Source organism: Hippoglossus hippoglossus, chromosome 16 (genome assembly GCF_009819705.1).
Source record: "Hippoglossus hippoglossus isolate fHipHip1 chromosome 16, fHipHip1.pri, whole genome shotgun sequence".
Lineage (NCBI taxonomy): Eukaryota > Metazoa > Chordata > Actinopteri > Pleuronectiformes > Pleuronectidae > Hippoglossus > Hippoglossus hippoglossus.
Window position 1 is genome coordinate 5,079,358 of NC_047166.1, and position 14,810 is coordinate 5,094,167.

At 43.9% G+C, this 14,810-nt stretch overlaps 2 protein-coding genes across 6 annotated transcripts in view; one reads left to right on the forward strand and one right to left on the reverse strand.

The window, feature by feature from the left end:
- The window catches only part of gramd1a (GRAM domain containing 1A), a 28,196-nt gene extending 19,516 nt beyond the window's left edge, over positions 1–8,680 (forward strand). For 4 of the 5 annotated variants that reach the window (XM_034611824.1, XM_034611828.1, XM_034611825.1 and 1 more), the window contains 10 exons: positions 336–482; positions 1,435–1,556; positions 2,051–2,193; positions 2,947–3,050; positions 3,264–3,494; positions 3,957–4,041; positions 4,629–4,640; positions 5,533–5,640; positions 6,282–6,402; positions 6,548–8,680. In XM_034611824.1, the coding sequence (XP_034467715.1) occupies positions 336–482; positions 1,435–1,556; positions 2,051–2,193; positions 2,947–3,050; positions 3,264–3,494; positions 3,957–4,041; positions 4,629–4,640; positions 5,533–5,640; positions 6,282–6,402; positions 6,548–6,775 (1,301 nt within the window). In that variant the 3' untranslated portion in view covers positions 6,776–8,680. The remainder of the gene's footprint in view (positions 1–335; positions 483–1,434; positions 1,557–2,050; positions 2,194–2,946; positions 3,051–3,263; positions 3,495–3,956; positions 4,042–4,628; positions 4,641–5,532; positions 5,641–6,281; positions 6,403–6,547) is intronic. The other variant, XM_034611827.1, reaches the window with a different exon arrangement.
- A 953-nt stretch (positions 8,681–9,633) lies between these two features.
- On the reverse strand, positions 9,634–14,370 carry LOC117777222 (sodium channel subunit beta-1-like). Its single transcript, XM_034611854.1, has 5 exons — positions 13,952–14,370; positions 12,437–12,674; positions 12,162–12,303; positions 11,461–11,532; positions 9,634–11,332 (listed from the first exon to the last, which is right to left on the reverse strand). Exons 1-4 carry the CDS (start codon positions 14,024–14,026, stop codon positions 11,466–11,468), a joined length of 522 nt encoding a protein of 173 aa, XP_034467745.1. The 5' UTR covers positions 14,027–14,370; the 3' UTR covers positions 9,634–11,332; positions 11,461–11,465.
- Positions 14,371–14,810: the final 440 nt, after the last annotated feature.

Consider the following 14,810-nt stretch of genomic DNA (forward strand, 5'->3'; position numbering starts at 1 on the left):
CCTCGACAGCCACAGATACTGTACGTCATTAAAAATTACTTTTAAACTGCCAAGATTAACTATATATTTCTTTAGAGTGAGCTTTCACTCATTCAGCAAAACATAAAGCAACGACTGAATAACTTTTATTATTAGGATGTCAAATTTACCTTTAAAACCAACATGTCAAAGTCCAGTTTTGGATTTATAATCTACACCAAAACAGGGATACATGTTTAACTATGATTAAAAGAAAAAATATATATATATATATATTTATATTGAGTGTATGACGACAACCAGAAGAAGAACCCAACATGAAAAATACATATTGATATTCTGTTCTCGATGTTAAGGTGAGGTGGAGTCATTCTGCGCTGACCTGAGCGGTCGGCTGCACATCAACTCTGTGGTCCGCATGAGTGTCGACAAGCTGCACGACCTGCTCTTCTCCGCTGACACACACTTCATCCAGCACCTCTTCTCTCAGCGACACTTCACTGGTAGGTAACACACACAAACACACACAACACTCACACACACACACATGGTGAATGTCTGGGAACTGTCTGAGTGAACCCATGTGAAAATGCAGCAGAAAATTCCCAGTGAGCGAGGGGGAGTTGGTGCTGACACGTCTCCAGAGTTCATGTGTGAAAGCAGCTCTAGGTTAACTTTTCCTACAGTTTCCAGAGGGCGACTTGTATTTACTTGTCCCATAAACAGTGAGAGAGCGAGTTTTTCCTGTTGTGACACTGACATCTGAAGAGCAGTGTTTGTTGTTTCCAGCTCACTGGACCTTTGATGCTGCTTTGATCTCTGTCTCAAGCTACAACTTTTAGATATTATGGCGTAAAAAGGATTTCCAGAACCTGTGATGGTTTCTACTTTTTAAGATTTAACTGTGGAGACTACCCACTACCCCCCCCACCCCCACCCCCCCAATCCCCCCCACCCCACCCCTCAGAGGCGTGTTGTAGCCCACTGTATTGTGTCACTAATGAGAGATCCACACCAGCTCTTCATGCTGCGTTAACCACCATTTATCTTAGTTTTATTCACGCTCTCTCCCTGTACATGTACAAATATTTAAATTGTCATTTGGATATTTGCAGACATGTATTTTACATTTTCTCTCTGTCGTCCAAATGAGGGCAGAGATGAAGCCGTGGAGTTGGAGTTACTTTATTCCCCAGTTGGTGCCTCACTCTGCCAGAGAACATTGTGTCACTCTAATTGGTGAATTCTTTCTCTTTCTTTGAAGGAGCGTGGTTTGACCGTCTCTCTTTCTCTCTCTCTCTCTCTCTCTCTCTCTCCTCCTTCAACCCCTCCATCTCATGGTCTCTCTCCCCTTTTCATTCATGAAATTCTCTCGTGTCCTCTCGTTTTCGCAAAGTCTCTTCATGTCTTCTCTTTGAATTTGCTTATTGACTCTTTTCTCCCTCTCTCTGACAGACCTGGTGGTGGGTGACTGGCAGCAGGACAGCAGCAGTGGGAACACCAGCCGTGTGCTTAGCTACACCGTCGCCCTCAACAACCCCCTCGGCCCCAAAACCGCCCCTGTGGTGGAAACGCAGGTCAGTCCTTGACAGACTGGGGCCTTTTGTGGTTTTGTTATTCAGCTCTCTGGAACTCAGGCTCTGGTGCAGGATATTAACACTGGGCTTATTCAACCTGAACTGGAGGAGAACTTTCTTTTAACTTTTATTTTGTAATGACCCGTTTTTCTTTTTTAACTGCTTTGTATTGGTTTCAGTTTTGGGCCCATTTATGGTTTGACCGTTTCAGTGCTCGAAGTGCTTTTGTTTTAAATGACTTCTATTTATAGGGAGCAAAAACTAACTGCTGTTAAAAGGTCATTTAATGTTGTAGATAAAGAGGTAGTGTGTTCACCGCTCAACAGTAGTACAGTTTGTTCTCGTTGTTACGCTTGGGCCACGCTGGCTGCGTGAATGTGCTGCTTTTCATTTAGACACGCTGCCTCTGAAGCACAAGATTTCTTATGAGAGAAAAAACAATGAAGTTTACTCATCATTAACCATCCACCTCCCACCTTTTCCCCGGCTTCCAGACGTTGCATAAGAACAGTGTCCGAGGCGAGTGCTATGTGGTGGATTCAGAGGTCATCACCTCGGGCATCCCCTACCAGGACTACTTCTACACTGTCCACAGATTCTGCCTCACCTCCATCAGCAAGCACAAGAGCCGGTTCAGGTAGGCTTGTTGTTGTCTTAGCTCAGCTAATCCACGGGTGGGCGGGTGGGACGGGACAGAAATAAACAGGACTCCAGAGAGAAAACGCTGCCATGTTTCATCACCTCTTCACATTTGACCCTTGTTCACACATGTGCTGTCAGGCTGCGGCAAAATAAATGATGTAAACTTTAATTGACTGGCTCTGTCCTTTTACTCTGGGGACCAGAGATTCTCACTGGTGAAAAAATCCCATCAGACCTTTCTCCAGCTTGCTCCCTCGCTGCTTTCCAAATACTTAAGAAGTCCAAACACGTAACAGCTACTGGTATTTCTTCTCCATTGATAGATGCTTGATTCTGGCTTATGCCAGCGTCACTGGCCAAATGCATTGTACGCAAGTTGATGACACATCAGTTTATGGCCAGTATAGCAGCAGTGGTTTTTAAATATTATGGCCAAACACAAATCTTGATGTCAGCGTTTCAACATCAGCAGGGACGAGCAAAATTCAACAATGAGAGGAAGAAAAGGGAATCAGTCATTTGTACACTGCAGCAGCCTCAATAGGCCGTTATGCAATGTGATTATAAGATATGTTTCATTAAGTGAGGGCTTTGACTGTCACACACGGCTTTTACACGAGGTTATATAAACCCTTTTCCCATTAATGTAATATTGTTACATGAATCCAAAAAGGAGAGAGTGGCTTCTAGTTACAGGCAGATAAACAAAATCCAAGGAAATGAGTGTGTTTGTTCTTCCTCTGGCCAGAGTTTCCACCGACATCTGCTACCGGAAGCAGCCGTGGAGCCTGGTGAAAGCACTGATTGAAAAGAACACCTGGAGCGGCACTGAGGAGTACTACAGACACATGGGTGAGTCACATGGTTCCCCTCTCCGAGCATATCTCTGCGTACACACACGCACACGTCCCCATGGCAACCAAAGTGTCCCATTCAGGCACATTTCCCTTTTGTAAATAACTGAACAAAAGTAAAGTTTGAATGTAAACACGGTCCATGCACATGTAGCATTAATGTGGTGGGTGTGTTTTTAATTCCTCCACATGTTTCCTTTGCCCCGTGCAGAAAGTGAGGTGTGCAAGCTGGAGACGCTTCTGCAGTCTGAGGTTTCCGTGGTGGCCGCAGGCGACGCAGCGGGTGCCGATGCCATCAAGACCCCGCCGGGCCTGCGCCGGCGTAAACGCACCTGCTTGCGGCGGCCGGGCGAGAGGGAGCGAGAGAGGGACGGGGGAGGATCGGGCACCGGAGAACGAGGGGACAGAGGAATGGGAGAGGAGAGGGAAAGGAGAGAAGCCGGTGAGTCGGGGAGGAAACCGTTAGTGGAGCTTTGGCTCAGAGTGGGAATTTCAAAACTTCCACCATCACTGCTCATTATGGAACCAAGCAGAGTTAAATCCATGTTCAGTGCAATACTGCCCTCTAGTGGTTTTATTTGGAGTAACTACAGATACTGAAACATTCAGAGTTAGTTCGCTGTTTATCAGGATTTACAAAGTATTAAAAACCTACAAAGTCTTATTAATACTTCTAGTCCGACATACACATCAACAATAACAACTAAATGTATTTTACCTGGTTGGGAAAATCCTTTGAAACATAGATTTACATTTTACGGGGTTTTTAAAATCCCTTCATTGTTATATTGGACTTTTGTGTATTTCCGAGGTCAAACAAAAAGTTATTTTAAATCCTGAATCTGTTACATCCATGTTTACATCCATGTGAAATCGTTTGTTTTTTTTACTTTTCTTTTTTTAGGTTCTCAGTATATGAAGCTGGGTGAATGTGCGCGTGGTGGAGGTCAGAGCAGTATATCCACCATCCTGCTCATCGTCAGCTTCATGTAAGCTCAAGAGTGTGTCTGTGTGTCTGTGTGTCTGTGTGTCTGTGTGTCTGTGTGTCTGTATGTGTGAGTGTGAGTCCATGAATATCTTGCGACTATGTGACTCAGCGCTCGGAGTTTCCCACCTTGCTGTTTTTTAATTCAAGATGGTTTCACTGTGCACTGATCATAAGAATTGTATTTCTTGGTCATTTCACGCTCAATGAGTTACACAGAACAGAGACGAGCATTTCTGAATAGAGATTTTGTTGTTTAAGAAATATAGTAAATCAGTATAATCCACACATAGAAGCATGTGTGTGTCCTTGCATGTGTCTCCCCCCCCCCCCCTTTAGAAGCACAATACATCCTTTCCAATACAGTGTTGAATAGTGGAGTTTAAGGAGTTCCCACCCGATCAAATCACTGGTTTGATTGTGTAGCTTTGATCTAATTACCTTTCTGCTGTCTTGGTTTCTATCCATGTCTGAATGCTCCTTCATCCAGACATGCTGGATGTAGATCTTCTGCATACTAACAGCCTCACAATGCCTCTCTTGCTATTTCTCTTCTTTTCTCCTCCTCTCTGCAATACTTCTTGTGCATAGGATCTGTATCAGGTTCGTATAAGAGGCTTTGATTTTACACCATTGGCTGCATAACGATGAAATGCATCATTTTCTAACAGGAAAAATCCACCAATAAGGGTTCAGATTGAATGTGAAGCAAACTTGGGTGATTTTAAAGTTTTTGTTGTATTTGTATTCAAAGACAAAATCTACTCCACTGATTTCCATGAAACTTGGTTGAAGGGTGTGTCGTGGGGTCAGGAAAGAATTTTAAAATGTTTTCTCAGAGAATTATTCATGGATCTTGATGAAAAAACAAAACTGGCAAGTTCAGGGGGACTGATCTCTATGAGTGTGTATCATTTAGTGCAGATCCAAATCAAAATAAGGTTCTTGTGAATCTCAATGTGGTTCCATTAGGGGGTCGTTGGGGCTGGCGGTCTACTGACTCAACCCAACCCAACTTTGTGTGCGTGTGCATTTAGTCTGGAGGCACTTTGACACGTTGGTGATGTCATGACCTGATATTAAATAAAAGTTTGGAAACTAAACAAACCAGTCCGAGTTTCTCCTGGTGAAAGTTGGTGGAGCCGAGTTATGCAGATTGGTGAGTGTGGGGAGACGTTTTTATCCTGCTGTTAAAATGGAGCCAACAGGGAAACTTCTAGATTAGAGTAAGAAATCTGCCAAACAACGCAGCAGGAATTGTTTATAACATTAATATTTGTGCTGAGTGGATTTTTCCTGTAACTAAATGACAGTATGGTATGACTGAGAACGGATTTGTGATAAATTGGACTTTGATTGCATTTACAAACCTTGAAATATCTACATTTGCTCATTTTGTTGCTGTACTTTTATTTCTCACTCAATGTGTTTTTGAGTATTTCCAGTGCAGTTGGTAAATGTCTAAATCTCTTTTCTCTCTGTGTGTCTCCATCAGTCTGGTGGTGCTGGTGGCTCTCAACATGCTGCTGTTCTACAAGCTGTACGCTCTGGAAAGAGCGGCTCATACACTGGAGACGTGGCACTCCTATTCTGTTGCTGACAGGTAAACACGCTGCATTATTTTCTATAGAAATATACCACACTGCGTTATCTTCGTCCTGCACCCAGTGGGAGCGTAGTGTTAATTGCTGTTTGGTCTCTGGTTGAAGTTATTCTCATGGGATCTGAGGTGTGAAACGTCCCTCAGAGTTTTAGTGCAGAGAAACAAATTAAACCTTTGAGTTTTCAAGGTTAAGTGCATAAAAATGACAGTAATTAATATTTTCTACAGTGAATCACATTGACACTTGTAGGTGAAAGGTTTTTCTTCAAATGATGAACCCATAGAGAAATGTCCCCAAACTCTACAGAGAATTTTCTTTCTGCTAAAATCGTATACGTAACATTTTCCCAGTCGTATCTACATAATGATTTGAGGAAATAAAGGACCATTGACTGTATTTATAAATGAACAGCGCGTCTCCACTTCCTCACACTTTTCAGGAGTGAACTTCTTGTGGAGCCGTCGTGGCGTCCATCATAGGAGCTAAAGATCCATGTACCATGTGCCAGTCTTGAGTTTCTAGCTTTTTTCCCCTGCCCCCTACTGTCGGTTTGAAAAAGATCACAACTGGCAACAAAAACCCGATGGACTCTGCTCTGCTCTTGTTCTTTCTCTTGTCTCTTCCCCTTCACCTCGTCCAGTCCGTTGCCGCAGACGGCTGGAGAGTGGGCCCAGGTCCTGCAGCTCCAGAGGCAGTTTCACCAGGCCCAGCTCAGCAAGTGGCAGCAGATCCTGCAGTCGTCCGTCACCCTTCTCGACCAGGTACGTGTGTTTTGTTTCAGTCTGCTCGTGAGCGCACATTCCAGGAGGGTGGGCAGCGTCACACAAACTACTGATGCTCTCTCTGCATTATGTAATCCAGCATATCTGACTCTCTCTCACGCCCCAACCCGTGTTTATCTCCCAGATGAAACAGTCCTTTAGAAAAAACTCCACCGGGGTATTGTGGTCCCAGAGGTGCACCAGGAGCCCCCAACCGACACGCTCACCGAGTCCTGAGCCCTACCTCTTCTCCGACTGCCCCTCCCCTGGCGGACCCTCTCCCCCTCTTTCCCACATTTCCAAATCCCAAAAACCAGGTGTGGGACAAGCGGGGGAGGAACTACCTTACCAACAACCCTCTTCGCCTGACTGACTTGAAACGGCAGCGTTTGCCCCCACAGCCTCAACCAGTAACAACTTCAGTGAACTCTGTCGAACGAGGAAGGTTTTCAGGACCACAGCAATAATCTAACCTACAGCTGCAAGTCATCTGTACGACATGTCTGGAAGCAGGCCACTGGCTGGGCTGACTCCGACCGTCCATCCACTCCTCGAGAATCACAGACACGTTTTAAACGCGGCCAAACCCCGTCGTTTCAGAATGACTTGAACTCAGACCTCGTCCCCAATTTCACGACTATCACAGACTCCAGTTTCTCTATTCTGACCTACAACATTTCATAGATTCAGGTGGGGAAAGCATCAGCCATGCTGGGAAGTGGGAGCTCTTCCTCCTAGTCCTGGGAACAGTCTGATGCCTTTTCCTCTGGTGAATGCCTGCTGAAATCGAAAAGGAGGAGGGGAACACAACCTGCTGTGTGGACACGAGGAACAAACAGGAGGAGGAGGAGAGAGGGAGCGCTGACAGGAGCAGGACGCCCCTCCCGACTTTGGGCTGCACCTCCCAGGTCAGAGGCCGTCAGTCGTCTGCGAACGTGGACGAGGACCATATCGACACTTTAGTTTTCACCCAGATTTTTTTTAGATGTAGATCGCACATCTGGGGTTGAATCCCAAACACACTCCCCCTCTTCCTGCTCCTGTTGGGGTTTTATCGTTTTTGAAAATCGGCGTGTTGGCTCATTTGTGAGGCCCGTTACAGTATTTATTATTATTCTTATTATTACCAATGACTTTTGATCTGAAGTCCTGTCCTGCTCTTAAGAAGTCACATGGTGGGTGTCTTGTGCTCTGATTTGCTGTTACAGTGCGGACCAAGAGGAACTGAACACGATTACTGGTCACAGCAATAATGACAATAGTGATTCTAGTACTTTTTGAATGTTTCAAAACAAAGTAGTATATAATTATTATAATGATGATGATGGATGATGATGATGATGAATTGTGCGTGAATGTGTGTAGAGGCAGTGAACAAACCAAGAAAAGAAGATTTGAGGTCACAGATGTGTTGCGAGTGCGAGGTCCTCAATGTTACATCCTCAGATGTTTAGTTTTCGTATTAGGGTTTCTTTATATATATATATTATATATATATATCAAATTTAGTTTTCTTCTTCTTGTTTTTTGAGATTCCTCTTTCAGGGTTTGGTCGTGAGCCAGACCTCAACAGTTGAGTATTTACTGTAGACTTGATCAGGTAGAAACTTCAAATATCAGAACAGTCAGTTACGTGTTTGTCCAACTGGGTCGCACATTTCTAAAGAAGAGGACCAACAAGCACTCACATTGGCCCAGGTGAAGAAAAAAAGGGGAATCTGATTGCAGTATTGTTTCTTTTTATGTGGGCGTGTGTTTGTCCTTTTAGATTAATTTCACTCGTCCTCCTCTTTTATTCAATCCCTCTTTGGTTTTCTACCTTTCATCCTGTCGTCTTTAGTTGTTTTTCTTTTCCCCACCCGTCTTCTCCATCCTCACTCGTCTGTGATCCCTCGTTTTTCTCCACCTCATCACTTCAACCCTCTCTTCCTCTCCTTTCGTCTGTGTGCTCACTCTACAACACCAACCCCCACCCCCCCTTCTTCACGCACCAGTCATTTCTCTCTCTCTCTCTCTCTCTCTTTCTCTGTGTCACTGGAAAAAAGTGGGCTATAGAAGCATGTGGGCCCTGCTGTGCACGGCCATCCGCGGATAACAAAAGGATGTACTATTTATTCGGGGGGGGGGGGGGGGGGGGGGTGTGGGGAAATGGGGTTGGGGGGGAGAGAGAGAAAGAGAGACACAGCTGAGGAAGTGGGGGTGAGAACGTACTGTAAAGATGTGATTGTACAACAGGCCATGGAGAGAAATGAAAACTAAATCGTGCAACAAGTCCTCACTCTTCTTTGAGTCCGTGTGTTTCTTTACCTCCGACAATGTTTCGGGTCAAACGAGGCCGAGTTGTTCTCGTTCCCGACTCGTCTGGAATGTAACGCCGTGGGGCCGGTCACTCTCATTATCACCCAAGCTGAACTCCCTGGGATTTGTCCTCACCACAGGAAGCAAATGTTTTATTCACCCCCCGGCTCTCACAGATGGGATGTGACCAGGAGGTGAAGCATGTGTGATCGTGGCCTCGTGTGCCTCCGTCTCATTCTTATCAACACAGACGACTCCTTCAGATTCAGTAAAAACGTTCACTTGGATTCAAGGATTCAAGGATGACCTGAATCAAATGTGGTGAACACTTCAAATTTGGCGCATTTAGATTCATGGATTATCTGATTAGATTTGGGAGGTCAAAGGTCACTGTGTCCTTACAAACATGTTTTGGCCTTTTCAACATGAATCTGCCTTTAAGGAATTTTCTTCCGATTTTGACCCGTTGTGATTTGGCCTCTGATGAACTGATTAGACTTCAGTGGTTAAAGGTTAAAGGTCACGGTGACCTCATGACACTGAATAATGTTTTCGTGAATGACTCAACAGTTTCAGTTTCAGTGAACGTTGTGAGACTAAAAATAATCTTTCATCCATAGACAAACTGTCCAAGTTAATCCGGTCATGAGGTGAAACCACAAACTCCACGACCACCTACCTACCTACATTATTTTATTTTCATGAGGGTTTGTCCTATCCTAAATATGCTGATTTTATACATCAAGATCCGGATATGATTATTGTTATTATCGTTGTTTCCTCACCAATATTCATTGAAGACAGCTTTGTGGCTGAATCCATTTTTCGTAGATTTGTCGGTGTTATTGAAAATGATAAATTATGATGTTGTTGAAGCGTAGTTTGTCTTCGGCCTGTTTTAAAACCGAGGATGAGAATGAATTTGAAATGTGAGCGTCTCCGACACCTCCACGTCTGACATGTTGACAACTGCACGTTACATCACATCAATGAATTTAAGCCAGTGGGTTTTCTCATAAGGATTTTATTTCGTTTTTTCCAGTGTTTTCTTTTTCTATTCCGTTCCCACACCTACACGTGAAGTGAAAACAGCCGTTTCAGTTGTTGAAGGAAAACACACAAACAAGAGCAGAGCAGTTTCCATTCGTCTGTGCAGGAGAAGCCGTTAATGATGATGTAAAGTGATGCGAAGCAAAACATATTAAATCACTCCCCTCGTAGGATATATAGATATATTTGGACATTCTGTGTCTGTTCAGAAAAAGAAAATCACATCGTGTTTCTTTGCCATATTCCGACAGAAAAAATATAGTCTGAATGAATTTCTCAGTTTGTGTGTGTCGATCTATTCTGCACCTCAAAATGCAGAGAAGAGAAGATGAGTAAACAAGCGGAGCGACAGTGTTTGGCTGCCACCTGGTGTTAGTCATAACTTTTTTATCTTTTTACAAACACTTCAGCTCTTTGCTTTCTTGGGTTTCCACCCTCGTGTAATCTCGGAGGCTCACTGGACACGATTCTTTTAGCAATTTGCAAAAAACCTTTAAGTTTCTCCAACACTGCAGCAGGAAAGTCTGAAAAGATTTTACCTCAGGAGAAATGGGTAGAGCTGATCTTTTTAGTTTTTATCTATATCAAGTGAGGTGCTGTCATCGTCCCATATGTCGAGGGAAGTTACACTTTCAGCCTCAGGTTGCACTGAAGCTTACAAGAGATTTAAAAGAGCAAATCAAACCTGCTGTGTTCAGCGGAAAGTGGCCGAGAAATTCAGCTGGTGTCCGTGTTTAAATTTAATTTCCGTTGTCGCTGCAGGAAACGTTTTGTTGTTGATTTGTGCATCATGAGCTCCGAGGATCACGGGAAACACTGCAGCAGAAACATGACTGTGATGTGTCAGAGTTTAACATGAAGCAGCCTCGTCTCAGCTGCTTTCTGAGTCCAATGCGTTTAACCTTGAATTTACGGTGTCTCGTTACCGTATTTACCTTTTTACCTGAGGGCTGATGACTCTAAACTCTGAAAATGTCTTCAGTCTCCTTCAAAACAGCCGAAGGTGACGAGCTAAACATTCAGCAGGATCCAAACGCTTTAAATTAAGGCTCATTTTAGTAAGATTCATGGGGGGAAATACCTGATACTTGATGCTTTCATCCTTGTGAAATGAAACACTGAACATTAGGACTAAAATTGAGCTGTGGACCTCATCTTATTTGTTGAAAAATGGACTTATGGATGAAAACCTTATTGATGGAACCCTGATGCCAACATACAATAATCTCGTTAGCATGCAAATAGTGAATATACAATGTCGGCCTACAGTTTATTCTACATGTGTTCAAAGATTATCTGTGCAGACTATACACGTATATACAGTACAGGTGTCTCTCTGTGTACTGTTGAACCACCACCTGATGCGTCCACCCTGTCCCTCACAACAGGACACAGCTCAGTGTTCCTCGTTCTTCTGGTTGGAAGTCACTTTAAAGAACCGTTCTGTGGAGATCTGTCTCCTCTCCGTGGTTCCATTAGAGCATGGAGGGCGGTGGTGTGGGACGGTGAGAGGAGAGAAGGTGGAGCAAAAAAAAATGGAGGTGAGATTCCTCAAGGAAGTTGTCTTGAATTCTTTCTTGACCTGAAATAAAGAACAAACATAAAACTTTCAGATCAAATGAATATTGTAAAATATAAACGATGTGGAGCCGAGACGAAAGCAAGAAAGAGTAAATAAGAAAGACAAGTCAAGTGAGAATCCAGACCTACCAGTGCTATTCTGCCACTTGGACACTTGCACAGTTATCTTTACTTTCCGATGCTATAGCTAAATACTCCGCCCTGAAGGAGAGACAGTGGCAGAACAGAGAAAAAGTAGAAAAGGTCAGTGGAGCAGAATCAGAAGAAGAAATCAGCTCAGTCAGGAAAAGGGGAAATATTTGTTGTTTTTGAGACAAGCAGATTGAGACAGATTGTATCTCTGCAGGAGCATTTCAAGGGACTTTGGGGGCCACAGGCAAAAGAGACCCCCCCCCCCCCCCCCCCCCCCCCAATTCAAGAAACACCTGATATCAAACTAAATCATTCAAATTGTTCAACAATTGAGCAAAGTGCATACACACAACAAATAGTAAAGTAGTTCAATTTAAGTGAAAACCTCCACCATCATCCCAGAAGCATCATATACATTAGACGTTCTAGTGTTTAACCAAACCTCTAAAAGCACCAAGCTAGTGGCCTGAGGCCTTGTTTGGTGGTTTCTGCCCAGGGTGTCATTGCAGTCTCCTGTACATAGCTGATCATAGAATTTAAGGGGGTTCTCCCTGCATCTTCTCTTTCCAAACTGACAGGAGAGAAAACCAAGGGTGAAAGCAGACGGTGAGAAATTGGGACATTTGGACGACCCAGCATGATCTGGATATGAAGGAGTGGTGCTGCGGAGAGGCTGCATGTGTGTTTCTGTTACTCACGCGCTCTCCCTCAGAGCTTCCTCTCCGGCCACTGAGATCTTCCTGTAGCAGTAAATCATCTCAACCAGCAGCCAGAATTGCAGCCCGATGATGGTGACGTACATCATCACCTCGGACAAGATGGATGCCAGTCCCCTGGTGACTGCAGACATTCATAAGTTTGATAAGTACGAGCTCTGGTCTCCCAATGTCTCAGTACGACACCAAGCTTTACCAAAATATGTAGTTTTACTTTTTTCAGACTCAAACATACAGTACAACCCCCCCGCCCTTACATTGCGGCACCACGTTAATGGTGATGAGCTTCTTGGTGATGGTTGGATACTCGTGGTTGTAGTAGTTGAGGGTGCGGTTGAATATGCATAGGTAGGTCCCCGTGTCGTTGTAGGTCACGTTGCGGATGAAGATGGAGCCGTCCTGCAGGTCATTGGTGTCCTTGCTGCCCTTCCAGCCCAGACGCTTGTAGAAACGTGAGTCCATGATAAGGCCATATTGGTTTTTGTAGCTGTAAAGCTGGAAGAAAATGACACGTTGGTATTTCTTCGAACGGGAGGCAAAGCAAAACAGACTTTCAGCAACATGGTCTGAGACCGTGTTTTGGCATAACATCACCTTTGACATCAATACCAGAGGATAGAGCTCTGTCCATTTGATTTAATCCGTATTTTTTACGGATATGGACGAGAGAAGCCTAATCACCGATCAAAACAGAAATCAAGGGTCGCAGCGTAGCCAATATTGCAAGTGACACATGACCAAAGAAAACAAAAAAACATTTAATAATAGTGGAACTTTTTGAGATGAGGTTATTTGAGTTGTTCAGCAATTCTAAACTGGAACATTTTCTCCTGTTTTGCCTCCTTCACCATCATCGTGCTTCTTGGTGTCAGAAACCTTTGACTCTGAGCTGCCCCCTAGTGGATGTTTCGCTTAACATTCATTCCAAATTAGCGGCAGCACATGAGCAGTGACGTTTTTATCATTTTTTTTATACGTAAAGGGAAAATAAACAAGTCTTTGGAGAATAGCTGTGGTCAAGGTTTCTATCCCTGACACTTTAATCTTAGTTTTATTTATTTTACTTGTGTAAATAACATGACACAAAGCTCGGGTTCTTAGATGCTGGTTGGTGAAAAATGAGCCGTTACTTTTGCGTTGGCACGATTACTGTTTCTCAAACCCACAGCCTTCCTGTCGTAATTGCGGAAAGTCTCCACATCCTCACTGCTGCTGCATCTCCGTTATTGACCGAGCTGCAGTTAAAAACGCACATCCCGGTGAATTAGCCTCACTGTGGGCTAATGGGATCAGTCCTGCTCAAAGTGCTCTGTACTTTAATGGCCTGTTCGCTTTGCGTGGTGAAGTCTTCTTAGCAAAGCAAAAGTGTTGATTTCCAAAGGGTGTGGAAAAAAATCCCTGTCATGAAAAATGCAAGACTCTGCTTTGTCTCTCGTGATAAATGCATCGCAGCTGTTTCCCAGAGGAGACAAACCACGTTGTTTTAAGTATTATTTGGGGTTTTGTGCTGATTTTATCAATTGCATAATCTGGACACCAAATAACTCATAACAAGATGTTTCCAGTCTTTGTGCTGAGCCAAGCTAACCAGCGTCATATTTACTGTAGAGAGGCTAAAAACAGGGTGAAACTCCAACAGTGCTTTGTGGACCCACCTCCTCCATCGGCATAGTGGTGAGTAGATAATGAGGGAATTTTTCATTTTTCTGTGAACTATCCCTTTAATATTACTTTTTTAAGTTTGCCTTGTGGTTCGTCCTGTTACTACTTACAGGGGAGAAGTTTTCCTCATCTGAAGCCTTGAAGAACCAGTTGACGGAGGCCTCAGCCTTCACCTCGCTCCTCATCTTGCAGGAGATGCAGCCCAGTTTGAAGCCCTCATTGGCCACGGCCTCTGTGTCAGAGTCCACCTCCACGCAGGCTCCATGGCAACCGAGATGCTACGGGGGGGAAAAGGACGGAGACCACCGGGTTAGAAACGTCACGTTATCGCACTTCATCGCTCTCCTTCCTCTTTTTCTTGTTCCTGTGACTCGAGGGAGCGGTTGACACATGGGCAGAGCTCTGGTGTTTTCCACTATCTCAGTACTTGCAGGCAAATACAGTATTTTACAAAACAAATGTAGCTACTGTAAGTTTTTAGTTTCTTTGCGTGCTCCCAATGCTCGTTGCATGCGTGTTATTATTTTTTTTCTCCTTTTATATTGGACTTAGCTTCTTTTCTTGCATGTTTTTTATTTCCAGTCATCATTTCACTTCATGGATTGTTCTAAATTTAATTAATTTGTCTTTGAGTTTACATTTGATTTGTTTAAATCTGTGAATGAGAGGAAATAAAGAAGTTGCATTGAGCGATACTATTTTCTTGCATTCTGTCAATCGGTATCTGAGCTATAGCGTCATATATAGAAGCGTGAGTCTATATATGCGATCATCATCATCATGACACATACTTCTCATCGGTCGGGAGTTACACACCTGTAACTCCAAATGTTTCTTTCTCACACTGCACCTTGCAGTTTCCACTGAGGCCTCAGCATCGCTCTCAACCAATGATCGTGTGCTATTCTCAACTTTGACCTCTGGGGAAGCGTTTGTTTTAAATCGCAAGATGGAGGGGAAGGGGATGAG